General features: G+C 42.5%; 2 protein-coding genes across 4 annotated transcripts in view; both read right to left on the bottom strand.

Annotated features, from left to right (window-relative positions):
* ATP8A2 (ATPase phospholipid transporting 8A2) overlaps positions 1 to 6,648 on the bottom strand; it is a 317,516-nt gene extending 310,868 nt beyond the window's left edge. For all 3 annotated transcript variants that reach the window (XM_068181246.1, XM_068181248.1, XM_068181251.1), the window contains exon 1: positions 6,494 to 6,648. In XM_068181246.1, coding sequence (XP_068037347.1) covers positions 6,494 to 6,572 — 79 coding nt within the window. In that variant the 5' untranslated portion in view covers positions 6,573 to 6,648. The remainder of the gene's footprint in view (positions 1 to 6,493) is intronic.
* Positions 6,649 to 19,827: 13,179 nt separating this feature from the next.
* On the bottom strand, positions 19,828 to 27,685 carry RNF6 (ring finger protein 6). Its single transcript, XM_068181245.1, has 4 exons — positions 27,575 to 27,685; positions 24,580 to 24,789; positions 23,974 to 24,081; positions 19,828 to 22,658 (listed from the first exon to the last, which is right to left on the bottom strand). Exons 2-4 carry the CDS (start codon positions 24,767 to 24,769, stop codon positions 20,947 to 20,949), a joined length of 2,010 nt encoding a protein of 669 aa, XP_068037346.1. The 5' UTR covers positions 24,770 to 24,789; positions 27,575 to 27,685; the 3' UTR covers positions 19,828 to 20,946.
* Between the last annotated feature and the right edge of the window lie 216 nt (positions 27,686 to 27,901).

The following is a 27,901-nucleotide window of genomic DNA, read 5'->3' as shown; positions in this document are numbered from 1 at the left end:
AGCTGAGAATCAGTTATCAAAAGCTCTCAGATGCCATGTCTTACATACCTGCAACTGCTCCAAAAGGCTTAAGTAGCTTAGATGGAAAAGATAAGAGACTGAAAGGAAAATATTTGTGGCAAGTCACACTTAAGAGCTGTCCTAGGAGCAGAAAGATGTTGCTGCAGTGATACTTAACTACCTTTTAAAAATCCAGTACATTGCTCTGCTCTACCCGGTATATGTGCAAGAAAGACTTTGGGATTAACTACCCCTTAAAAGAACATGTTGGCAATCAGTTTCTACAGATACCGTCTGTAACAGATATTCTAGTATTTGTACTACTACAGACATAACAAAAATGTGCCACAATACAACATGGTACAGGAAAACAAGTCTGGAACACTTCCCTGTTGCAGTAAAAAAGCTAACATAGGTGCTTAGGATATTGCTTCACAAGTAGCGAATCAGCTCTGTCAGATTCAAAGATTATTTAAAGGCTATACTTGACAGCTCAAACAAGACTGGCCAAAGGAAAATGAACCAGCCAAGAGTGCTGCCCTGTAGCAAGTCTACAGATCATCACTTGACAACCTTCCAGAAGAGCAGAAACAGATGACCTGGTTGTTCATAGGGCCCTCAGCAAGGCTTCACTACAATAAAAATGCCTTGTGAATTGCTAATTGGAGAGTGATCAGTTTTAGATGCTGACATCAGTTTTCAAATGATTATCCAATATACTATCTGGTGTCACTGGGAGCTATCAACTTGAAACTTCTTGTACAGGGAAGGAGGGTTAATGATAAGAAAAAAAGGGAATGCTTTAGAGCAACATCACTTACGAAGCCTTAGATTTCCAGGTTAAAAAAACCCTGCAAAGTTGGCAGAGATCAAGACTGCACTCAAACCTTGTGGCAATGGAAATGCAATACTAAATGACTATTCTTTCTATGCCCAGTGAGTTCCACACAGAAAGCACACCCAGCAGCTCCATCGTTTTGGTGATATTCTAGGACCCTGAACAGACAAGCAGATTTCTTTGCAGTCAGTTCACTGTTAGATATTTTAATCCTTCATGGAACTAGAGTGGCCTTTCTGCCAAATCACACCAGTAGGGCAGTGCTTTTAGGTCTACCCAGAAAAGGAGAAAACTGACTCACCCAGCACAGGGAAGTATACTAAAAGCAGATACTGCTAGAAAACTAAAATCTGAAACAAGAGTCCTGTGGAGAGAGTGGCACAGAGAAGGAATAAAACAGTTTCTATAAATAGACAGCACATGTGTCTGTTTCAATGGAGTTATGAATACTCAAGTAGCATAAGAGAGTTCATATATTGGCTATACAGCGAGTGGAATTTTAAACTTTTATTAAATACATTCATTTAATTTGATCCTAGAAACAGAAGGGTGGTTAAATCTCTTATGTCTTCAGCTGACTCCTAAATAACTGTATTCCTTATCATCTGAGTGCTTTGATCTTTAATGGATTTATTAATAATCTCACCTTCCCCATCACAGTAGGGGAAAAATTGCTTCTTCTGCCACCCTACTTAGGACGTTGGTTATTTATGAAGTTGCTCCACAGTAACTGTGCATAAAGCACCTTTTTCTAATTCTGTGTCCAAAGCAGAGGTGTTTTAATTTCCCTCCTATTCTAATGCAAACTAACTCTCACAGCCAAACAAGCTTTAAGCAAAGGCAGCAGAAGTTCAGGTCAGCCTCCAGTTAGCCCTGTTGCTGTCACCACCTCACTTTACAGTCAGGCAAGATCCTACACAGCTTGAGAAGGCTCCCCTTTGCGCTACTACAGAAACTTAGTAACGTAAAGCATGGGGTTTATTGTGATGAGCGCTTTGTCAAAAGGCATAATTGTCACTGGTGTTTGTAATTGTCACTGGTGTTTATAATTACCATTGGTGTTTACATAAATAGGACCAGGCCTTTGATGTGATAGAATAAACTGCACATTGTACTACACTGCGTGCCAGTTAAATGTGGATGAAAAGAAATGGGAGGTCTGTAACACACTGAATTACCACTGTGCAGTTTGAGCGTGTGCATGAACAAACACAGAGTAAAGTAGTCTGTCTATTTAGTACTAACTTCTGCCACTAAACTGGTAGAAGTTCAGTCTTCACCTGGAAAAGTTTCCCATCACAGAGCAGAATTTCTGTGTGCCAACACTATGGTTGCAATTGTCCTGCTCAATGTTTCGGTGACTCTTGGTGATGCTAATGGGTGGTTAAAGCACTTGCTGAGGAAGTACACTCCCTGTTCAGTCCCCACTGTCACTACTCCTGCCAGGTACATTTCTCTCAGCAGAATAGGGCTTTTATTCTTTATTAAACAGTTTTAATAATAGTATTTAAATAATTTGTTAGCTCAGCATTTTGCTGACCCCTTCATAGGGGTTGTTTGCTTAAAAGTGCATCCAAGGCAACTCATGATCCTCCTGCAAAATAGGATGTAGGTATCCCGAGAGTAGAGGTGACAAGACTGAGCTTCAAGGTTAAAGCTTTGTAGCCTTCACCATGCCTCTTACACCACCTGAACCTGCCTCCACAAAACCAAATTACTCCTCATTTGAAGCAGCAACAGCCATATGTAAATCATGCAGAGCTGATGACATATTTCACCTATAGCTCTGGTGCATTTTATATGTATCTATAGGAATTATGTGTAAACTGTAAATGACTACAGATAAAATCAAAGAATCATTACAGTTGGAAAAGACCTCTGAGATCATCAGGTCTACCCTTTGACTGAATACCACCATGCCCCCTGAACCCTACAGCAAAGAGCCATGTCTACTCATTTTTTAACACTTCCAGGCATGGTGACCCAACCACTTCCCTGAGGAGCCTGATCCAATGCTTTAACCATCTTTGCTCAAGGATAAAAGCTTTGAGCAAAGTACAAGTGTCTGTGTAGAGTTTTAACTGTTCTGTATGACGCTTCCCAACAGTTGCAATCATGGTAATTATATCACAGCACAAAAATAGCACAAAGAAATTCTTGCATAGACATTTCTCTGAAAAACAGAAGAGATAGATCCTTTACAAGGAAAGGACTACGACTCTAAAATCATAAACACAGCATAAACTATAAGCAAGTATTTCACGGAAAAAGTAGATGGAAAACGTATAAATGGAGTATTGCTTCATACCATGAAATTATGTTTATATTTCAGCTCCTCATGTCCTGAGAGAAGATCCTGTTACTACCTTTACACTAAAAATACTCTTCTTGCTGATGTGTATCACTGAGCAATTGAAAAAGACCACAGTAAATAATATAGAGATCCGTTGTACCTTTAATCCATTATAAAGCTGAAATTCGATTTTTTTCCCTTAAAATAAAAATGCCAATGTATAATCATGCAATGTCTTATTGATAGTTTCTTATTTTTAGTGATTTTAAGGAGGCAGGAAGGAGAAGAACAAGTTAGTCTTTGATGTCTGTGGTTACAACAGTGAGGAGCTAGAGACTTTGAGAATAATTTAAATCTAATCAATTTTGCTCAGTTGGTACAACATTACAGCAATAAATAGGTTTACTTGTACAAGGAAAAAATCGATTAATGAGCAAATGCATAAAAAAGAAGTGCAGTGATCATCTGAGTGTCAGAAGGTGACTTCCCATCTCTAAATTCTCCTTTTCACATCATATGCTTTTCTGGCAAGTGCTTTATACCAGTGTTAAGCAGGTTTAAAACTCTATCAAATATACCAGTTACACTTTATACTGTATTAGCACACATGGAAGCCACACTACCAAGTGCAGGAGGGTCGAAAATCTGAGATGAAAAGACATTGTTAGATTATCACAGAGGCAGTGTTCTTGACTGAAGAGGAATGTCTATAAGCTACTGAAATGCTTTACACTGTATGAAAATAAATCTCAGTGACGTAAAATAAAATATAATACTTTAGATTACCAAAACTCCCTCAAAAGTAAACAAAACTAGCAAATAAACTAAAAGACTTCAAAGCAGGAAAGAGCTCTTCTAAAAAGAAAAGGAGATAGAACATTTTGATACATAGATGCCAAAAAACCTGCAATGGACAGAGACAGTTACCTGACCCTAACTAAGGATGTCAAAAGGGTGACCGGTTCTCCCTCCACACCATTCAGCTCAGAAGAGTCTTGAGATTTTGCTGTGCCACCACACAGCCACTTGTGGTGGCTTGTCAGTGGACAGTGGCTCAGTCTCCAAATGTATGCTTTTACAGCTGGGTTCACGCAGCCCAGAGCCCCTCATGTGAACCTGTTTGGCCCCCACAGATGGCAGGTCTGCACATCAAGCCACAACATGCTGTGAAGAACAGAGCTACTGCCTTTCTGTGTCTGGTCCCTGCTGGCATTCAGATCATACAGGCTGGTAGTAAGCCACATCAGCACTGATCCAGGTAACCAGGTAGCCATCTGATGGCTAATGCTGACACAAGCAAGGCACTGGGAATGCACAGGAATGGGGAAGGCAGGACTTTCTTGGTGGCTGAGAGATTGGTTCTGGTTGTCCTAAGTCACCAGAGCTGGCTCTGGTGTACTAAACCAACTACAACCAACTTAGTAAGTCTGTGTAGTGAGCTACATAATCCCCTATTATGTAACTTTATAGGCACTATATATACAACTGTACTAGATATTACTCTTGTTACCCTTGAAAATATTCTAGATAGGAAATACATTGTTCAAGTGCTAGAAATTGATCTTAATGCTAACCAGCAACCCCCATCTTTCTTCAAAGTATCATCTAATTTGGATTCTCCTTATGTGAAATGCAGGGAACATGCAAAAATCTGAGGCTGTGTATAGATAGATCCCAGCTAGAAGATCTGGGTGCCCCAACCACCCAGGGCATCGAGGCACAACTTAACCACCTAGATCCATGAGTATGATTGTGGATTGTGGATGACCAAGATATTCAAGAACCATCTGGACACAATCCTTTCCAATGTGCTCTAGGATAACCTTGCTTGAGCAGGGAGGTTGGGCTCTCTGTGTGTGATTCTGTCATTGACAAAAGCTGAAGCTTAAACTCCTTATGTATGCCACACTGAAGCTAAACATTCCCCAAGCACCAAGCATCTGGTATCTGAAGGGAGCCTAGGTTTGGATTCCAAAGGTTAAGTCACAAAAAGATCTGCCAAACTGCAGCTCTGGGAAAGGAGTCTCCCTATCACAGGACAGGGTTTCAAATCAGACTGCAGAAGTGGACACAACCCCAAACACTGGAAAGTGGAATCTGCTTAACTGCAACTGTTTCATCTGAAAGGCTTAGGCTGAAGATAAGTAAAGCTGGTAATATCCTAAATCCTACCCTGAAGCCTTACCATTTCCTCTGAGCAGGCATTACACACCTCTTTGCTCAGCATCCCATTTATTGCAGCAGCTATGCAGAGGTCCCTGAAGTTCTATCCTTGCTACCAAGCAGCGAGACCAAACAGGGAAATATTACTAGAGTGACCAGGTTGTGCAGAGGAGCCAAAGGGAAGGCGGCTTTCTCCTTTCAGCTAGCTCTAGCCTGGTTCCTTGAGCTGAAAAGCCATGAGTGGCTAAAGGACATCTTCAAATACAGCATCATCCAAAAGCAATCCAGCAAATGCTCTCCAAGGTGCTCTGAGATTTAACCCAAAGCAGATCTGATCAGGAAATGTGCGTATTTCTCACTGAAACAAAAAGTGCTGAAGCAGCATTATACTACACTTTTACTCACCACAGAAACTGTACTAGGCACATAAATATTTTGCACAGGAACGGGTGTGTGTAAGTCACCAGCAATGTCACTGATGCTTCATCTATGCCCAAGCAGAATGTACCAGAGATGAAATCTGAATGCACCTTGATCCTACAGAAGTCAGTGTAAGTCCTTTGTGAGCAAAATTCTACCTTCAAAGTCTTCCATTGCTATTTCTTTATGAACTAGTTGGAAAACAGTTTCCTAAATGAACCTCTTAAGAAACCCTGTAATTTACGTCTCCGCAGGCTCACTGCAGTGCCTGATGCTCTCCCCACTCCGGATCACGGGACAGAGGCCCCTGACCGGCGGGGTGGGGTGGGGGAACCCCTGTCTCCCCTGCTCCGGCCGTACTGCCCTCTGACCAGAGGAAATTTTCCTGTCAAAAACTATCACTGCCAAGAGGACGAGGGGTTGTTCACGCCGCGGGCTGAGGGTGCCGGGGCCGTGGGCTCGCGGTGGGACGGACGGGAGGTGCGGCAGCGCCGCTGGGGCGCGGGGAGCAGCGCCGGGCCGGGGGCTGCAGGCGGGGGCGCGGTGCCCTTGGGGCAGGGACCGGGCGGTCACCTCCTCGGCCAGGGGAGCCCCCGAGGGCGGGGGCGGCACTAAGGGATGCCCGAGCGCCGCGGCCGGTGGGGCGGCAGGGCCGGGCGGCCGCGCCATGGAGGCGCCGCTGCCATCCCTTCCCTTCCCTTCCGCCGCGCCTTCCTTCCTCCGCCGCGGCGCCTCCTCCCCGCGCCGCTCCCGCCCGCCTCGCCTCGCCCTTTCCTCACCGGCCGAGGAGTGGATCTTGGAGGATTTCCGCCGCAGGGACATCTTCAGCGCGGTGTCCAGGCCGGCCCTGTTCGGCATGGTGCGGCCGGCCGGGGCGCGCTGGCCATGGGCCCCCCCGCACGCAGACGCCGCGCTGCGGCCGCCGGCACCGCCGCGCCCGGGCTGCGGGGGCGGGCGAGGCGCTCAGCCCTGGCCGGGCCCGGAGATGCCCTCCAGGGAAGCCGCTCACGGCTCCGTGCGCCCGCTGGGAGCCATCGCGTAAGGTGCCATGAAGTCAGGGCCTGGGTTTGGTGCGGGTTTTTGAGGTGTCTGTCTGGGACTAGTATTTTACTAGACATTTTGGGCGCATAAAGCATCCCAAGAAAGCCCCCGCTGGGTCAGGATCCCTAACCGAGCTTCTTTGTTCCGGTTACAAGGACATCTTTCATCACTGTGGCATGCTGCCAGCCTCATCACAAAAGATACTATTCCTTCTCAAAACGTCCAGTAAATCAAGGATATAAAAAGAAATAGATGAAATATTAATCAATGTAGCACTTACAGCACATTATCTTTCTGTGCAAAACATTTGCAACCACGAGAATTTACCTACTAAGGACAGGCAAAGAATGAATGTAACTTAATAGAAAAATAAATTAGGTAAAAGAGTGCCTCTGAATCTTTAAGATCCTGGTCTTAACCAGGCAGAGCTAGCTGCAGTTGCCACATCTTAAGGGGTTGTTTTCTCTACCAGATGAGCTTCAAGATAGCATGGTTTAAATGAGGCAGAATCACCAGAGGATGAGGATACATTGAGTTTTGGGAAGATCTATTGCATAAGAAATGGTCCCTCGTATCTTGAAGGTCTGTGACAAACAGCCCTAAGTCTGTATCTCAATCACTTGACCCCACAGAGTTGGCTACCACACATAATGGGTAACTTGGGTGTTATTTCAAAGATCATAAATAATGCTAAACCTCTGAATCTTGCTGTACTTTGGTGTCCTCACACATATAGTATGGAAAGTGATACTTTCTAGCTACAACTCCACAAAATGTTAGAAATAGAAATATTGTTGACAAACCACTTTGAACTTCCTAAACTCAAAGTAATCCAGAACTGTGGCATTTTACACTGACTGCACTGAATGCGTCGTAGCCCACTGGAGATGTGTGCTTTGTGACAGGACTGCTGCCGACAGATATTTGCCTGTGAGAGGCTTTTACTCATGGATTTTATCACTCTGGGAGAAGTGGCCCAAGAGCTTTTGTGAATGAAATCATCCAGTAAGGACAACGTACAGTGCTGGCATTCCTGCATGCCTTTCCCATTTTTAAGACCATGACATGGAGCAGGTTATGTTCATGAACATAATTTTCTCCTTCAGCTTGCTCTTGCTCCTCTCCACAAAATATTTTCTGTTGTGGTTGGTGTCTGTGTTCCAGAACAAATGGCCTAGGGAACAGAGAATCACTTCACATATATAGTTATCTAGTAGACAGATTAAACTGAAGGTCACTTTGGGTTCAAGCTGTCAGCTTAAAGTCAAAGAAGGTACTCCCAAAAAAGGACCAAAACAATGAAGGGCAACTCCTGGATTCATGTTTACTTTTTCATCAGAAATTAGCCCTCAGGTGAACTGTGTTTCCAATACACTTAAAGTATTGTGGACTGTCAGCCTGCAAGCCCATGTAGCAGCTGAGTGCATTTGTTCCTTCACATGCACTGCACTTGCTTTCACCTCTGCACACTCAGTGTTCTCAAAGAGTGCTCCAGCTAAAACACCATCTGCCTTGCAGCTACAAGGGCTACTCATTCACCTAAACTTGACTGCTTGAGTGCCTCAAGGAGATTTAATTACCCAGCCCATACTTACCTTGACAAGCCTGAGCTGTATCCCCATGGAAGGCACGCCCCAAGCATTTAATGACCAGGCATCTCAATAAAGCTTACTGGCATGGAAAAAACAAAACACATCTTTGCCTCTGCTCAGAATGAGGGCCTCAGAGGAGACCTGTCTGTAAAATCTGTCTCAAGTCACAAGTTGATATATATAATCATGCACTGCAGTCTAGTGGGACTCTGAGGGGAGAAAGTGGACTGCAAAAGTGTCCAAGGACACCAAGTGTGCAGGACAATCTTGGTAATTGAGAAAGAACCTGAGTCCTGCTCAGCAGGTTTAAGAGTGGGGCCTGCAGGAAAACTAAGTGTGCAGTCCAGAGCAGTTGGTTGTGTTTCTGAAAGCGCATGTTCATTAGTAACCAGCTGACAAGCTGTGGGTAAGCCCTGAGTTTTGAGGAAAGGAACAGCTCATTCCACTGTGCAGGACTCACCTTTGTCATTTTGTTATGCAATGCCTGTCTTTGTCATCATGCTGATTTGCACAAAATTGTGTATTATCGGACCATGAGTCATGGCAGTATTATTCCCTGGGGTCTGTCATAATGGCTCCATGGTTTGAATGATGTACTGAAAAAAAAGGAGTTGGTATTTTTCAAATTACAATGTGCTCACTTTTCTAGTATTTATAGCAATGTACTTTCAAAGAGCTCAGTATGCATAATAATTATTTCAATGTAATAAATAAAGCGAAGGCAGGAAGAATGGTCCTGTAGTTAATGTGCCAGACTGGGAGACAGGATATCTTTATTCTATTTTTGACTGTGCCAGATGCCGACTGGGACCTTAGAGAGATTGTTAAGCCCAAATTTCCAAAAAGATGCATCCCCTGCTCCAATTACTAGTGTTATACACAGAGACTGGTTCTGGGGAAAATAAAAAAAGGAAAGAAGCACACATTACTCAGAATTTATTAGTGTAGTGGAAAACGTAACAGTCTAATCAAAGGTGAGAGCTAATTGTTACCAAAAAGGAAAGAAAAAAATAAAGAAATTAAAGACTGCTACTACCATTTAGGAAAGAAAAAAAACCAGAAATAATAAACCATTTCAATTTTTTGTAGTCACACTCTTCCTGTCTGCCTTTTTTTTGGTGTGGTGCTTACCCTTCCACTGCCCCTCTGAGACCAGTGGTCGACAGTGCTGGCTTTGTAAAGCAGTGGGTGTCAGGGCTGCAGCTGGTCATTGGTGTCTTACCAACAAATTCTTTGCTGAGAAAAACAAAGAACTGTTATGGGGCTATTTTGTGTGGTTTTTAAGATGCCTTCACACCTTGCTCTTTATCCATTTGTCTACTGCTCCACTTTACATCCAATTGTATTATATGGGATGCCATTTATGTATGGTACATACTTGTTCTTTGTGTAATCCCTCAGTTATCTTTGTCCACTTCCCAGGTCCGCACTGCTTTAGCTGACTGCTGATGAGCTCTTTGTAGCCCCAAGTTCTCCAGTGCTCCTTTTTTCATCATTCTATGCCTCTTCTAGAGTGTCCTGTGAGTCCGCTCTCAGGGAACTCTGCTGTTACACCAGGTCTGTATTCCTCTACATAATATTATGTTATGCATCATTATGTTAGTTATAAATGATGTTATACATCATTATGTTAGTTATAAATATCTCATTGTCCACAGCAGGATTTCTTGTCACTCTCCATATAAAAGCCACAATGGCGCCATACAAAGTTAAACAAAAGTAAAACAGTTAGACATAGCTATCTTCCCATTAGAGATATTGCTGTTGCAACAACTAAGTGAAAGAAAGCCATAGACAGGTCAATAAAAGCTCAGACAAAATGAGGCTCAGTACTGAGGCCTTGCAAAGTCAGTACAAAGCCTGTGGCCTCCTGCCAGCAGTGGTGGTATTAGGCTACAGGATGAGAGTAATGGCATGCAAGTTCTGCTTGTCTAACTTCACTTGTCTTAAAAAAAATAATAAAAACAACATAATGGACTCTGTTGGTCTTAAACCAAATCTTTGTGCTGTGATGCTTTGCCCTTGTTTACATGCACAGGATCAAAATGAGCATGATGCAGATAACATGCTGAACTACAGGGGAGGTATCTGTCACTCATCGTTGCATTTTTGAAAAGGTCAAAAAAAAAAAAGAAAAAGTAAAAAATTCAGGATTTGCTGTTTCTACACTGATAGAGAAAATGTGCTTGGCATCACTCAGCTTAAGAAAATAAGTAAAATAGCTTAAGGATCTTCTTTGCAGAGATGCTGGTATCTATAGACAGATACAGGATGTGACCTTAAATATGTGAACATGTGTCAATGCGTGCATGGCCCGCCCATGATCTCTTAAAGGAGCTGGAGTCTCCTATGCTTTATAGAGCATAGGGGCTCAACAATAATACTCTTCTTACAGTTCACCATAACCCCCAGATTTGACTTGAAGGTGGAAAAAAATATGATGAATTGCACATTGAGTGGGAGCATGGGAGAGGGGTTGAGGGGTAGAGAAAGGGTAAACCATTACCTGTAAGTGAAATGGGGGAAAAAGATAAAAAAATTGGAAATGCAGGCATCTTCATTGTTTACATGCCATTCAAGTTTTTCGAATAATGATGTATGTAAATAAAAAGTGAATAGAATAATCATATTGATATGTTGGAACGTGAAATTTATACTCATTTTATAGCAGGAGGTGATCTGTGATTTGCCTGAAAATTACTGAAAAACTTAAAAATACTGAGCCCATTTTGCTTTGGCACTAGTGAAACTAAATAAAGAAAAATAATATATTTTTTCCAGTAACTCAAGACCAAGAACGTACTATAACAAATTTTTCATACCTGCAAGTTATTTTAGGAAACAAACATCAGCATTATTACTTTTCCAGAATAACTCCAAGTTTGTATGGTTTTAAAGATACATTCTAAATACAGTAGGCTAAATTGGAGCAAGTAATTTTTATTCCACATTAATGGTGTCAATAGAAAGAATTCATCAGGCTGGAAATTGATGGAAAGCCCTGTATAGAACAACCCCCTACAAATGCTTTGCACAGGAAACACATATGGTAGAGTAGACCATAGTTTTGATCTTAGCTTATATGAAGCCAAGTTAGCAATTAGCTACCAATTAAGAAAAAACGCATTCTTAAGCAAAGAAGAATAATACTGAAGAAATTAAAAGTGTTATGAAAAATCATAAAATCTTAAAATGTCTTGGGTTGGAAGAGGCCTTACAGATCATCTCATTCCAATGCCCTACCATGGGCAGAGATACCTTCCCCTAGACCAGGTTGCTCAAACCCTATCCAACCTGGCCTTGAACACTTCCAGGGATGGGGCATGCACAGCTTCTCTGGGCAGCCTGTTCCAGTGCCTTGCCAACATCACAGGAAAGAGTTTCTTCCTTGTATCTAATCTAAGCCTCCCCTCTGTCCGTTTAAAGTAATTCCCCTTGCCCTGCCACTCCATGACCTTGTAACAAGTCCCTACCCAGCTCTCTGGTCAGCCCTCTTTAGGTACTGGAAGGTGCTTTAAGGTGTCCCTGGAGCCTTCTCTTCTCCAGGCTGAACAGCCCTCTCAGTCTGTCTTCATAGGAAACATTTAAGATGGGATTGATTTCCAGAATGTAAATAGTTCCCAAAATGCATGAGGTGCATTTTCATTATTTTGATTCAGTTCCCTCTCCCACAGCAAGGTTGCTCACTAATGTGAGTCCAATATTCTCTGGCTTTGTAATCAATGAGATTGGTGCAAAGGGAATCCAAGGCAGGCATAAAATACTGCCATACTGATTTGTGGCACTCACTTTGTACAGTTGTAAATAAATACAGAAAAGCAAAAGTTAGTCCCAAGAAGATGTTCTCAGAAAGACTGAAAAGAAGCTTGAGAGAGTGGACACACTTGTTAAGGTAAAACTTACTCTGGAGCATGTGTGTAAATATTCTGAAATATGTTTTGAGCCAACTGCTATGGCCAAGGCACCATATGATTGGAAATAACGGAGTTCAGTATATAGTCTATCTGTGACTTGAACTTTGCTTTAAATAACAGAAAAAAAATAGTGTTGTGTACAACACATAGTAAGTAAAACAAACAAACAAACAAACAAACAAAAAAAACCACACTGAAATACCATTTAGTATAACAGAGATGGAGAGGGACTTTTTACAAGAGCATGTAGAGACAGGGGGAATGGCTTCGAACTATCAGAGAGCAGGTTTTGATTATGTATCAGGAGGAAGTTCTTTGCTGTGAAGGTGGTGAGGCACTGGAACAGGTTGCCCTGAGGAGTTGTGGATGTCCCATTCCTGGAGGTGTTCAGGGCCAGGTTGGATGGGGCTCTGAGCAACCTGGTCTAGTAAAAGGTGTCTCTGCCCATGGCAGGGGGTTGGATTTAAGGCCCTTTCCAACCCACAGCATTCTATGATTCTGTGATTCTATGATATTGCATAGAGACCAGCACTCACAGCTCTGCTTGTTTGCAGTGTTTTGGCAGACTAGGATGAAAGGGACGCTGATCGCTGCCCTGCTGCTGTTCAGGAAACAGGTCCAGCTCGTGCCCTGCTAACTGAGGTTTCTGCCTTTGCTGGGAGGTGTTCCTGCAAAGTGGAAACCTGCTTCTCGGACACCCGTCTCCAGGAAGCTTACAGAGAGGCACTGTTATCATCCCCATTTCCCCAGGGCGGACGAGGGACAGGGAGCGGCGGTGGCTCCCGTCGGGGCATCTGGAGAAGCAGTGCTCCGGCGGGATGTCCTGAGCGCAGGCGGGCGGTGTCCCTGCCCTGGGGAGCGCCGTGTTCCCCGGACAGGATCGTGGGAGCCGCTCCAGCACCAGGGAGAGCTCCCGGGGCCGGGCCGCGCCCGCAGGCGCCGCCTCCTCCGTCCCGGCGGGACACAAGCGGAGCAGCAGTCACCGCCCTTGGCAGCCGCTTTCCTCGGCGTTATTTCAAACCGAGCTAATTCGTTTTGTTTCGAAACTAGCGTTGGTTTAAGGTCGCGTTAGTATCTCCAAACCCGGAGAAACAAAGGCCACGGGTGCAATGTCCGAGGAGCTCCTGCCCTGCCCTCCCTCCCAGGGCAGCGCCGGCCCCGCGGAGCACGAAGGGAAATCAGTTTTTCCCCAATCCTGGTTTTCTTCCTCCCTCTCAGGGGGAGCTGGGGTTCGGCAGCGTGTCTCCCCTCTCCTCCCGGGTTCACGGTGTGTAGAGTCCCAGAAAAGCTGACGTTAATCGTACCCCTCTCCCTGCTCAGGCTACTCTATCAGGTGAGAAATGCTCATGAGGTCTTGGCCTTGACAAGCTGCACCTGGACTAAGCCACTCTCCAGCTTATCAGAAACACTGTCTGTTCCCAGGAAATAGTGTTGTCTAACCAGCAGCCTTGGAAACTTATTTTTCTTGCCTGAATAACAACCCAAGTGGAATAATATTTCTGTTGACAAAACTTCAAAGAAAGTTACTGACTCAAATTGTGGCGACTATGAAAAATAATTATGACTAAACCCCATTCTCTTATAACCCTGTGGACAGTGGACCACAGGGTTTTGAGCTCTCAGCTCCCAAAAGATAAGGGGCTGATATGTATGTCTCAAATACCGATGACCAGATGGCTGTGGAGCCAGCCAAGGACTGTTTGTAATAACAGAACTGAGTTGTTGGTAATAACCAAGGACTATAGGTACTAGCATGCTGTGAGAAAGAACAAGTTTTGGCTGGAGAAGGGGGGCCAGGTGGAGACAGGGTGGCACTTTTCCATGAGAAAGAACCACAGCGCTCTACAGCAGAGAACAGGAATGATTGGCAGGAAGTAGACACAGTCTATAAGGTGGGATTGGCAGCTGGCTTTCCTCAGCGTTATTTCAAAACAACCACCAAAGACTCCTGAAGCCCTCTGACCCATTTCCAGAAAGGCCTAAAAGAGCAGACTGCATGATAATTAATTAACATGGAAAATGAGAAACATGTCTTAGGGTGGAGAAACTTGTCAATAAAAGGGTATTCCCAAGCCCAGGTGGTGACCCCAGAGCCTGGACATCTCATCAGCTGGACCGGCTCAACTGGACCACCACTTATCAGCTGGATTGATACTGACACAAGCATAGGCATCTTATCAGCTGGATCGATCCTGGAACAAGGGCTGATGATGCCTTTTCATCTCTCTTTTCCTCTTTCTTTCCCTTTCTGTATCTCTTTTCCTTTTAAAAATTAATCTTTCCTTTTTAAATTAACCTCTTTAATTTCCCTTTTCCCTGCCACCCTCCCTCTTTATCCAAAACCCACTGCCATATGCCGGATTTTTCTTTTCCCTTCACCCTACCCCTTTACCCAAAACCCATTACCGTGCCTGTGTAGCAGGTCTAGGACTGCTAGACATACCAATTTCCACATCAAATGTGTAATTTGCTAGTAAAACTCTCTGTTTATCGCTCTTGGACTTTTGTCGCTCCTTTCGGCCAATGAGCATTTTCGAAGCTGAAGTGCTCCCTTCCCCTTAAAGGGAGGGTTGTCACACGGTGCCCTTTTGCCGGTCACCTTCCCCTTCAGAGGCAGGTCTGCGCTCCCAGGCGCACCGCCAAGCCAGCACTTGCTCCTTGTTGTCTGGCGCCCTCTCCTGCTGCGAGACACTTCCTCTTGGAAGCTGAAGTTTCAAACGAATTCAGCAGGTCCAGGCAGCGCACGGGGATGTGCCGTGGGCTGCTCTGGGGCCCCGTGCACTGGGGCTCTGCACGGGCTCTTGCTCTCAGCGTGCTCCTGTCCAAAACAGTCCGGGTTATTCAAGTCGTTCTGCCTTCCCCAACTCTACCACCATCATAGTGAGCAGGAATCTCATCATGGTACTTCCTGGGGTTTTGGATGCCTCAAATTGCATTACTCACATCTCACAGCCTGGATCATAAAGAAAGGAGCTCTAACTTAATTAATGTCAGAGCACAGTGGATGCAGGGGAATAATGAGTGATTGAAATCAGCTGGGAGGCCAGAATCATAGTTTGAGATTCATGTAACAAAGAAAACACCAATTGGAGTCTAGACTTGAAGATACCTTAAAACGAAGAGGGCTAAATTTTAGAGGCCTTCTGCTGAAACAGTATGATTATTTATTCTCACTATGTATATTAAAGTTAACTGCTACACATTATGCAGGTTAACTACAGTGTGTGCTCATACACTTACTGGCAATTCCTACTCTTTCAGTGTTTATATGTATGCCGATACCATTGAACAAGTGGAATAAACTGCATGCAGAATGTGTTTAAGAACACAGTAAAAGAAATTGTCCCAGCAGCCAAAGTGCTCTATTCACGCATTACTCAGTCAGAAAAGGGCAAGACCTCTGTATTAAAATAGCAACATGATATGCTTTCCTGGGCACACATGCCTGAAGGTAAAGAGTGAGCCATTATTAATGTAGCTCAAATGTGTGTGAACTGCAAAAATAGCTCAGAGGCTCTGTAAGGTATGTCAGATGCTCAGCACTGTAGAAACCATGCTGTAAAATGAAATAAATCACAATGGAACTGGCCAAGTTGAAGCCTTAATATTACTGATGAGATGGAAAAGTTCAACATAAAATTCAAATGCTTTTCTTGGAAGCACAAGCAATACAATTTATCTGTCCCACATTACTTGGGACAAGAATTCCAATTGTGGTTATAATTACCTGAAGTTCAGCCTTCAAAAGGACTGCTTAAAATAGTGGGACAAAGTGATCCCACATATCCCATGTTTAGCTGTTCAACCTGTAAAAGAAAATCAAAGCTGTATTTGTTTTGTTTTAGTGTGTATATGTTTCATTCTTGCATTTCAGGCAATTTACATTGCATTAAAGATAAATTTAGTGCTGGAATAAACACCTTCTGGAATAAGTGTGAATGCCAAAGAGCAATGTGCACCGAGTATCTGGTGAACCTGCTCCAGGTCTCTTCCAGACTAGTCAAAGTCTAGTGTAAGCCCAGGAGAAAAAAAAAGAAATGGAAGAAGTTTTGCTGTGAGATACCTTGTGTGTCCAAAAGGTGGGCTAACCCCATTCCCCCTGTAAACATGAGCAGGCTGAAGGAAGTCTGCAGTGTGCTAGGCAGTGCTCACCTGTTGTTGATGCTTTCTGTGTGCAGGCTGAAATCAGATTAGCTGCATAGGATCTCAGGAAAGCTAATTATATTTTTAATTTTAAAGACTCAGCGTGCTGCACTGTCAGCATGGCTGTGTCTTTTGTTCTGAATGCTGCTCTGACCGCAGCTGGGTATGCACAGCTCCAGTTATAACCATGGTATATGACTGGATAACAATAATCCTGAGCTTTAAGACATTTGCTGCCTCTCTCCCATGCAATCCTGCAGACTGCACTGATGTATGGTCAGTGGATTCAAAAGGAGGGTCAGGTCTCAAAGCCTCTTCAGGAACTGGTAAATCCTACAACCCACAATCAAATAATGTGTCTCTTTTGTGAAACAATAATCCAGAGATGATCTGGACTGTTTGTCTGAAGAAGATCCCACCTTTTTTTCTGAACAGGTGGGCTGTGGCAGACAGCTACCACAACAAGAACCATGCTGGTCTGCCTACTACTTGTCATCTAGCTCTCAGCTGGCTCCTCATCCATCCTGAGAGAGCTCATGCATTCCTGCTGCTCGCCTCAAAAAGCAGCTCCTCCCCATCGCTGTCCTTCGTAAAGAGCCTGTATCCATCACTGCAGCACTCCAGCTGTGTGAGCTATCCCACCAGGTCTCTGTGATCCTGATGAGATCACAGCCTTTGAAATGCAAACAGACCTGATTCCTCCGGTTTCTTCCCCACCTGCTTTCTGCAGACCGGCACTTGGGATGCTGATTTCTTAAAGAAAAATATCTGTCCACCATACTGGCACATAGCGCCTGCTTTATTTGAGTGAACAGGCCTGGAGCGAGTCCACTGCACCTCTCTTCCGTTACAAGGTCTCTCCTGCCCACATCACCTTGCACACTCTGATTACCAGCTTGGCCCACCATATCCTCACGTGGTTGCAGGATGTCCTGCCCTGCCCCACATCATTCCTAGTTGGCCTGGTGGTCAGATTGGTTAGGCTCTGATCAGTCATTTGGTAGTTACCAGATAACTGCACAGGGTTACTTCAGCAGGAGCTTGGGCATGGGGAAGTGGCATCTGCTTTTAAAAGCAGAATAGTTATTTCCCATCAAGACAAAAGCATGAAGTGGCAGAACATAAACTGCTATCATTTACTGTTTACTTTTATATTTCCAAATTTGCACATGTTGCTTCTTGTTGTGTGTTACTTGCAACACAGGAATCCACTCCTATATGATACATTATTAAAGAAGAGACTATTACAGAGACATTCAGGGCCATAATATCAGCTAGAAAGACACTGATAGCATCACACATATAAGAAATAGAAAACACTATTAATTCAGCCTGATATTTATCTTTGCAGGCGTCATGTTTAAGGCAGCTCTCTAGTTCATTTTTTACATTAAGGCTTTGCTACCAGTTGAACTTCATTTAATATTTCATTTTAAATAAACTTATCTGTAAAAACTCTGCCCACATTTTTCTATTTATTCCCATAAAAATAAATTATGTTTCTTAATGTCACCAAAGGACGAGGTAAAAAAAAAAAAAAGTGTTTGGAGGGTGGGTGTAGGAATATAAAAAGGTAAGAGACTTTAGGAAGTGCAGAAAGGCCCCAGAAAGTAGACATAAAGCTGAGAAAGGCTGGGAAATTTCTAAACCTTCTCATGAGAAAGCTAGGAAGTTAAGAACCAAGTGAATACATTTATATTTATCATATGGAACAAGAAAGAACAAGAACTTATTGATAGCTCAAGATGTGAAAACTCCTAAATATATGCTTTGCAAAGATGGAAAACGTTTCCATCTTAAATAAAGAATTATTGTGTATTGTTTGAGGTTCACAGAAGTCCCTTTGTTAATGTTAAACCCATGTGGGTCCTTTTCTTACTGGTTAGAGTATAATGACTTGACACCTTTTCTTTTATGCTACTGGTTCAAAGAATATGTAGAGAAAGGCTTTGCATGGGCTGTCGTCTTGTCTCTGATCTGTGTTTGCATGGATGTTGTTATTTTCCTATGTGTCTTGCTTTTTGCTTGTATGATACAGACAGATAATAAATCCTAAGTCTGCAACCGTCAGGGTCCCATCCCGTTTGTGAGACACAGACCGATCCGGCAGAGGTGGGGGTGGCAGAGAACCAGAGAACTGAAGTTTTATCACAGAAATGGAGGCAACAGAAGCCAATACCAAACTGAATCACTATGATTTCATTGGTGCCATTAACACAGTATCTTGGGAAAGCTGAGTAACAAATTACATGCTACTCAATGGAGCGGAAATACTTGACAACGCTTATGTGACAGGGCAGGAATACAGTAGTGGAAGCTTAATGTTTCTTTTCCCATAGCCTACAATTTCTATAGAAAGCTCTCACTCTACTTTCTGCTATATTCTGCTTAGCAGCTCAGTTAAACATACCTTGTCACAGATGATCTCATCTTGAGCCATGTAACCAACTGTGCTCTTATACACAGCAAAATTCCTGCTTGAATGGAAAAAAGGCACAGGCAATCTCCCATCATCTCTAGTGCATTAGTGTAGCACTTTTAAGGATTAGAGTTAAAATTGACCTTGAAGGACCTGACCAGCAAGGCAATAGTGAGCCAAAGGTAGGTTTCTATGTATGTGTCTTTTCAATCAGGCAGATTTCAAAAATAAAATGAAGTCATAAGGAAACAAGGAAGTGACAGAAGACATGCATGCATTTATATACTGTCAGTCTCAGCAGCTAAAAGAAGTAAAAGAAAAAAAGTCAAAAAAAAAAGCTAGCTCTTATAATCACATTTATATCTCCTCACACTTTACTGCAGCTAAGGAAGCACTCAAGGGAGGGGTCAACAACCTTTGCAGTAACTAACAGCACAAATTACATCAGCAGAGATCTTAATCATATCCTTAAATCATCTAAATCTCATAACAGTTTCTTAGAACTACTTTCAGGAATGAAAATAAGCCCTTCTGTTGAATTTATGACACAAGTTTTCTACTTGCAGAACTGAAGTAGACATCCAATCACATGGGATTTTATAGCTACCCTTGAAGGATAGCATGAGCAGATGTTCTAAGTGACGCACCTGGCACAGAAGCACATTTGTCAAGGCCACTATCTGCAGGCAGAGAAAGGCAGCAGGACTTGTTCACTTCAAGTACTCTTTCTACTGCTCAGAATATACACACAACAGATTAGTGCGCAATTCTGCATTTCTCCAGGGACTGAGATGCAGGTTGCTCAGAAGACAAGATTTGTAACATCCAGCTTCTCCTAGAAACCCCTGGAGAGCTTTGTGCTGGGCTTTTATGTACCAAAATAACAAAAAGGCCAGGAACAGAGCTGGGGAAAAAAGTGAAAACTGAGACTGAACATTAAGAATAGTAAGTTTTCTTATGAATCTACAGGATATGGCTCAACAGTAATTCACATAAAGCTTCAATTACTTAACTTGCAACTTTATTTCAGTGTAAGTCATTGGTATAAAGTTTAATATCTAATTATACAGATACTGTGGATTTTCAGGGAAGCTTATTTTGTCCTTTTTAGTGTCTTTTGCCACTTGGTCCTCAGGCATGTTTCAAGAGGACTAACACTACATGTGTACCTTAAATTTCTATACAAAAGCACTTCAAGTCTTTGTTTTGTTCTTCTGAGTAGGATGCCCAAAACATGCATATTATAGACAGTATAATGGTCAAGGAAATGTTTCCCCTCTTTAAACTAAGGCAGTTAAAACCCCAGGAGTATTGATTGAATAATTTGGAAGAGTAAAAAGGCTTCCTTGTCTTCCTTAGTGCTCATTTATTCTTGGAGCAAGTAAGACACACCCCCTTGGAATTATCAGATTTGATTGCTGTCTGCACTGAAAAGACAAAGATTGTCAAAGACAGCATTTAATTATATACATTTCATAATGCCACTAACTCATCCACTTCTGAATAAGAACTCATCAACATTAAGAACTGTGTAAACCCACATGCAAAAATTGCCATTGAATTTTTAAAATAGAACCAAATTGGCAAGTTTTTGGAAAGGATATTTCAATGTTTAAAAAAAAAAGTCTATTAAAATGAGCATTTCAAGTAACTTAAAATATCTTTAGCAAACATGTCCAGCAAGAGACTCTCTGTAAAAGAAATTGTTCTTAGAACAAAAAGCTAACAAATGGCTATTTAGCCACTAATTTTTCAACACAGTGGTGGGTCTGTGTGAAACATTTTGTAATCTAAATAAACTAAGTCCATTACAATGTTAAAAAACATACATTAAGCAGGACTGATTAACTATTGCATTTCTGTATTTACAAAAGTGCTTAGCATAACAAAATTACCTAAAAAAATATAAACTTTACCAATATCATTTGGTTCTATGTGTGCTCCTAGACCTGCACTTGGAAAAAATAGTATTTACATTGTTAGATTTAGATAAGTTTCTATAATTTTTGAAGAAATTTAACAAAACTCCCCCCCAAAATGGACCCATATCTAAGTCAATGAACTTCATCTGGCTCATAACAGAGCAGGAGTAAATCCTTGAATGCTGAGCAGTACAAACAATTCTAGCCATTATCTGTGGCATTAGACCCCAGAACTGGCTGCCGACAAATTGGGCAGGTGGAGTTTTCAGAAAGCCAGCGATCAATACAATGAATATGAAACTCATGTGTACAAGGTAACTGCCTTAGCTTATTTCCTGTTGCATATTCATTAATGCAAACACTGCACGTTTTACTCCATTCATTTTCAGTGTGAACATCCCCATAGTTCCGTGTAGAAAGATTGTCAATCTGCTCTTTGGTTAAACCTCTTAAACGATCATCATCATCATCCTCATTCAGCAGGAAGAAGTGGGCAAGTCGAAGGATGGGCAGTGTTCCGTTCTCCACCAAGTTGTTTGCATCTTGAGACTGCCTGCTATCTTGGCTCTCATGATTGCGCCCAGAGTGTCGACTACCACCCCTCTGTCTATTTCTTTCCCTGCTGCCATCTACTGCATGTCCATTTCTAGACAAAACCCCACTTGGATCACTGCCGTCTGCTGAACTTGAGTCATTCTGTGCATCCGCTAAGTGATGACCGCCTCTTCGCACTTCTGAATTAGATTCAGTTTCCATTAAAGAACTCAGTTCTCCAAAGCCTGTCATTATCTGTCTAAGGATTGACCGAAGAGCCACTGATGAAGGTTCCCCAAGCCCAGTTTCTGAAATCCGACGAAGAGGTATCCGTATAGTGCTAATGTAGGTCCGAATACCTGCGCGTTCTGAGCGGGATATTGTGCGCCGAAATCCCCCACTGTCACTTTCAAAGGTAACTGTGTTTTCTGACATTCCTACTCTAGAACGAGTTCTACTGGCAATGCTGTCCCCGTCTCTGTTTTCTCCAGGACGAATTCTTCTCACCTGAAGATCTAGTGTAATTGTTGGGTGCCTTCTGACAGCAGCTACTGGCCTACTAGGTTCTTCCTCTTCCAAAGTTGTTCGTAAGGATGGCGCTACACTGGAAAGCTGGGGAGCCTGAATGTTACCTCTTGCTTGCTCTTCAGTAGGCTGGGGAGAAGCCTGAGCTATTTGTCTTCTACTTCTGTTAACCTGCTGTGCATTTCTATCCTGCCTCTGACCACGTTCCTCAGAACGAGCAGCATCACCTTGCCTTTGCAGCGGGGAGCGGCTTCGACTACTTAGGGTAGACCGCAGCCGCAAAATTTCTAGTCTTTGGCTTGTATTCATCCGGACATTAGTTCTAGCTCTACCCCTTCTGACTGCTGCAGAAGTACCTCTTTCAGGCATTTCTCTTGGTTCATCAGCAGCCACAGAATTATTTCGTGTAGTATTATTTGTCTGGCCTGTCAGCTCCCTCCTTCTACTCCTGAGCCTCCCCGAGACTGCATGAGAGACTATTTCTGACCTTAATGCCATGGCACGCCTTAAAAGCCTGGTCCTTGCAGCTTCGTTGTCTGCCTCTCTTGCAGCCATGCTCCTTGTCCGTGGGGCTACTGAACCGGCAACTAGCTGATGTCTTCTTTCTACGTACAGTCTGGTAGCATCTATATCAACATACTCCTCACCAGAAGTTTCCAAACTGTTATGGTCGTGATTTATATTGATTTCAAGACTAAAGCGAAACTCCCCACTGTTTGGATTCGTTCGACTCACAGCTCTCCAGGTTTGGTTCCCACTCTGCCCACTGCGAGTGGCATTTCCTGTGCGACGAAATGTGTTAAGCCATTCAAGCAAAGAGTCGCCATTGGAGTTTTCCCCAAGAACTTCAGAATCTGAGAGAAACAAAGAATTGCAAACATTCATACAACCTCATGCTCTGCAAACTGCAATGCACTCCAAATCCTCTTCACTTGCTAGGCTCTGACTTCAGACACAATACAGTAGCAGGGCACCTACCTTGCTATGCTAATGTACAAAAATGTGCTCTATGTAAAAAGGTCAGCAAAACTTACCAGTTCAACCTAGAATTTCTGTCTCACCAGCAGACTCACAGAAAAATTAATATGCTCAGATGGCCTCTTCTGAGCCAGTGCTCAGATTCAGGTGGTCCAAAGACAGTTGTATTTGTCCAATACCTGGCCCTTACTGAAGTTATCAGTTTGGGAATATTTTAACAACTCATTTTGATACAGCAGGAAAAGGAATAACAAGTCTTGGCTTCTTTTGGAAAACGTTTTTTTTAAGTGTTTCCTATAACCAGTGGAATAAATGACCACAGAATCATTAAGATTGGAAGGAACATCTGCAGATAATCTAGTTCAACTTCCCTGCCAAGGCAAGGTCACCTAGAGCAGCTGACACAGGAATGTGTCTGGGTGGGATGCATGGTTTGAACAGATTTTCTCCTTTTGTGCAAATATACTCTTTTACTATTGCAATACCCACAGCTCCCTTTTCAAACCTTCTCCAACTACACGCTCAGGAACAGATAGAAGTAGTGTGGTTAGGGCTAACTATGCGTATAAAGCAGACCAGTTGTCATGACCACAGTGAAGATATTCCCTTAAAGGGATCAGATTAAGTTCTCCCTACTCCATCATCTCTCTGTGTCCAGGAAACCTCCCCTCCAAGAACCTCAGTATCTTCATTTCTGAGCTGCCAATTCCTCTCCCAAATCTGACTAGAACTGGCCAAATGACTAAGCCAATATTTCTGGGGAATTGAAGACAGTGCATCAAACTGCATAAACAAGCCTCACTTGACTAAAACAAATGGAAATGAAACAACCAAAGTGTCAAAACAGTGGAGAGATTAACTGTTTTCCAATTAACTTGTTTTCCAACTGCTCTAATAGATGATAAAAACCTCTAAGAACTGAAAAAAATAGCATTTTTTGTGCTATTACATTTACTAACAAAGGAAATGAGGGAAAAAGGAACAAGTAATTTGTGATTAAAATAAATGAGTTCTCATCAAGTACTTCAAGTTTGTATCCTTAGGAAATCTCTCTTACTTTTAGACAATCCCCAGAGGCACATTGGAAAAAAAAAAAAGAAAGATAAACCAAGTCTCTCTTAAATATCTTTACAGAACTGTACTTATGCACTACATACTACATGTCTACATAAAGGAATGAAGAATGTTTACCTCCAACAGTTCTGCCTTCACCTTCTCTGTTATCCAGATCAGACTGCGATGTCAGACGCTCCTTAGCCCCCTCCAAACGTTGCTGCAACTCTTCTGCTGTTATTTCTCCTGAATTAATTTACATTTTGATAACACTGTTAGATAAGACACTATTACTGCCTCTATACAGCCATGCAGAAGTAACAATTTCTATCTTGAATGAAAATCTTCATAAGACAGACAAAAACTGATGAAACCAGAAAGAAAATAGCACTAATGTGAGATCATAATGCGGATATCAGAGGAAGTAGGTAGTGGAGTGGAAGAAAAAGATGCTGAATGTGTTGAGAGTATGCCAGCTTCGAGTAACAATTCAGAGGCCCCCAAAATTGCCACACATCAACAGATATACATGAATGTACCAAATGTTAATTATCTGGGTTTGGACATTCAAATGCAGCATCTTGGTATACAGGTAGTGTTATACTTTTGCTCCATATGTAGGACTTTTCCCTTTCTACAAAGCCACAGAGGTCAGGCTGCTTGTGTCACAGTACCCCAGGTGGTGGCTAACAGCAGGAGTGTTACTTCACTACACCTCTTCTACTGAAGATATGCACATCTTACCAGGAGTGCCAAGCAGGTTTCGGTCCCTCATTAACCTGTAGTCCTCCTCATTGAGCTCATTAATGAACTGGTAATAGGCTTCCTCCCTGCTGAGGCGCTCCAGCTGCCGCTGTCTCTCACCTTCGCTGCTGCGCTCCAGTGAAGGCGCCTGCTCATTGCCATGTCCCGCACGGTGTCGGGAGCGATCCATAATGATAATGCCAAGCTGTCCTGAATAAAACCAGAAGATTAGACTGCCCAGGAATTACAGGAAGTATTTACCTAATTTGCAGTAAAACATTCCCAGCATTTTCAAATAAATTAGTTTATTAATAGCTAAAGACAATTAAAGTGAACCAAGCTTCATGTTATTTGCCAAGACAACAGGGTAGTTTATTATTCAAATAGAGAAATACTTGTAGCTTGCTGAAAAATAGTTTCAAGCTCCCTTCCTCACTGAAAGGGCACACTGGTTGGTATGGCAACTTTAAAATAAAAATGCAATGACAGGTTGGGGTGGTTTTTTTTAGCTAAATAGTGATATTCTAGAAAGTTAAAGGAATTAACAAAATTTATGACCTTTCTCTCAAGTAAAATACAACAGCAGAGGGGAGTATTTCAAAATCTGAAGTATAGTGAAAAACATGGTTTTCTGATTATTGTACTGCAATTGCCCAGTGCAGACTTGTGACAACCCCAGCATAAGACTACATTAGTATTTTCATCGGTAATATCACCCACATAGTGTACAGCCTAAAGACTTTTTTTTGGTGGAATAACTCTTCTACTATTCTTACATTATTTGTATATTTTCCTTGCATTCTCTAATCCAATGATTAGGTAGCAAAGAGACATCCATCTCCAGAATATGGGATAAAAGGGATGGGCTGTACTTTTGCCACAGTTCTTCATCACTTACCAAATATTGAACCAGTGGGACCACACGAAGGCAAGAATAGCCTTCCAGTGTCAAAGAGGCATCATCTCCATTGATTTGTGTCATTACCACCTCCCTCTGGTTAGGACTCAATCCTCAGACCACTCCTCAGCTTTCCTATTTTCTAAAGGAAACCTGTTCTTCCACCCCCTATTTGAAAGACGATCAAGTGTCCTTTCAATTCAGCTTCCTGATTAACAAAAGGCACCTGTAACACCTGCCGAGGCAGACACCTGAAAAAAGAGGCCACTTCTCTACAGAGATCATCAGGCTAAAAAGCCCCAAACCTCACTGCACCAATCTGCTTGCATGTGGATTAATACCAGTTTTATTTGTTTGCTTTTTGTCAATTTACACACACATAAAAGTCACTTCAAGTTTAGATTACAGGAAAACCACGGAAAACAGCATTCTAAGTACACTCCTGATCAAGAATTAGTTTTCACAGGACAGGTGATGAGGCAACAAACAGACCAAACCAACTATAAGAAATACATTTTAAAAAGAGCAAATCTTTATCAATACTGCAAACAGATACAAAAAAAATCAGAAAATGTATTTGTCAACAGCAGAAGCTGGCATACATTTAATATACCTTTCTTATGTTCTTGTCCATTCTGATGTATCCTTGGTTTCATTATTTCCACACATCATGTTACTTCCCCCCACCAGCCCCTGTCCCAGGTAACTGCACTTCTAAACACACTTCTTCCAAATCAACCATCTTCCTCCTGTGTCCAACACTACATTTTGATGCATTTAAAATCATCTCTCCCAGCTCTAACTCATTCAACTTAAAAGAAATTAAATCTGAGACTCTTCCCTTCAAGACATTTTCCATTCCCATAATATTTTTTCTTTTTAATCAATGTTGTCCTCTTGGCTCAGCCTCACAAGCTGTAGATAACTGCTGACTTCGATTTCCCACAAGGGCTGTGCTCAAATCAGGTCACTTCTCGCATCACACTTCTAAACAAAAATTTCTCATCCAGCTCTTCCTCTTACTATCCCTGTTTCCTCACAAAAAAAAAAAAAAAAAAAGCAGTTTCCACCCAACCCCCAGCGAGTACTATCATTACCTTGGCAACAACCATCATGAAAATTACCTAATTAACACTATTATAATGAAAATCCCCAATCCAGACTGCACTGAATACTGAAGAGCCTCTGTCCCAGGGGACTTACAACTTGACACAGGTGCAGTGGGGAGAGGGGGAAGGAGGAAGGATTGATAAAATTAATTCAATCTCACGTGAGGTTGTTATTTAGAGAAATGCCTCAAAACAACATGTGGCTGCTTGCCCGACAATGACCATTCTAAGCTAACCGACTTCCCAGGTACGTTACCACACTGCTGCACAGAAAAAAATTCCACATATATTCTTAAGATAAAATGTCCATCACATGTAGTCCCCCTCAATCTAAATGTAAAGTGTTGTTCAAAACAGAGGTTCTTCAGTTATCACTTATCCACAGAAAATCTGGAAATCTCTTTGATTCTGTGGGTAGTTAAGGAAAAAAAATACTCTTTTGTTGACAACTGTATGGTAGGATGATTAGTCACACTCCTTGAATGACTCACTTAGAAACAGTAAGGCGTGTGAAGTGCTCGGCTGTCCCATCTGTTTAACATAACTCCGTGGATGACAACTACTATCCCTATTTACCAAATGCCATCAAACCTAAGTACTTTGGCACCTAAAATGTTTTAGAGTTGTTAAAGTTGAAGGGTTTTACCTGTATCAAAATTGAAGTACATTGCACTAGAATATTTCTGGGTATTGAAAAGTTGAAGGGTATTAACTAGTAAAATGCAAAAAACTGAAATTGAAATCCAGTTATGACTTGGATTACTCTTCCTTTGTAAAGAGGTAGAGGTCACATGCCAACAGTTTATGTTTTCTAGCATTTTCAACCTAAGACTTACTCATTTAGATCTTCATTCATGATTACTCTAGCCTACTCTTTAAGGTTTACGACTGTTTTTTAATATATACCTTATGCTTTTCAGTTTCAGCCTGTTTCCCTGAAGTACTACCCCCAGTTCAATTAGGTACTCATTTTCTGAAAGACGACCACCTGATTGCAAGGCGACTACGGAGTTTAACTGAGGAAGCCTCCCCGAGCTAAAGGGCTATTTAGCAATTCTGTCACACCACAGCCTCCTGGCAGGATGATCTCACCGAGTTCGGAATAAAAAAAAAAGAAAAAAAAAAAAGAAAACCAACCCCCAAACCAAACCCAGAAACCCCCACACACGAAGCCTGGGGAAGGAGGGGAGGAAGGAGAGAAAAAGGGAGAGTCAGAAGGTAATGAAAACACCGCCCCCGGGACACCCAGCGCGGCCCAAGCCGAGGGCCTGAGTGGCCGCCCGCCCCCGCCGCCGCCCCAGGCCCAGGCCGGCAG

The sequence above is a fragment of the Anomalospiza imberbis genome, chromosome 2 (assembly GCF_031753505.1).
Source record: "Anomalospiza imberbis isolate Cuckoo-Finch-1a 21T00152 chromosome 2, ASM3175350v1, whole genome shotgun sequence".
NCBI lineage: Eukaryota > Metazoa > Chordata > Aves > Passeriformes > Viduidae > Anomalospiza > Anomalospiza imberbis.
Note: the sequence above shows the minus strand (reverse complement) of the source record. Positions and strands in the feature narration are given on the sequence as shown.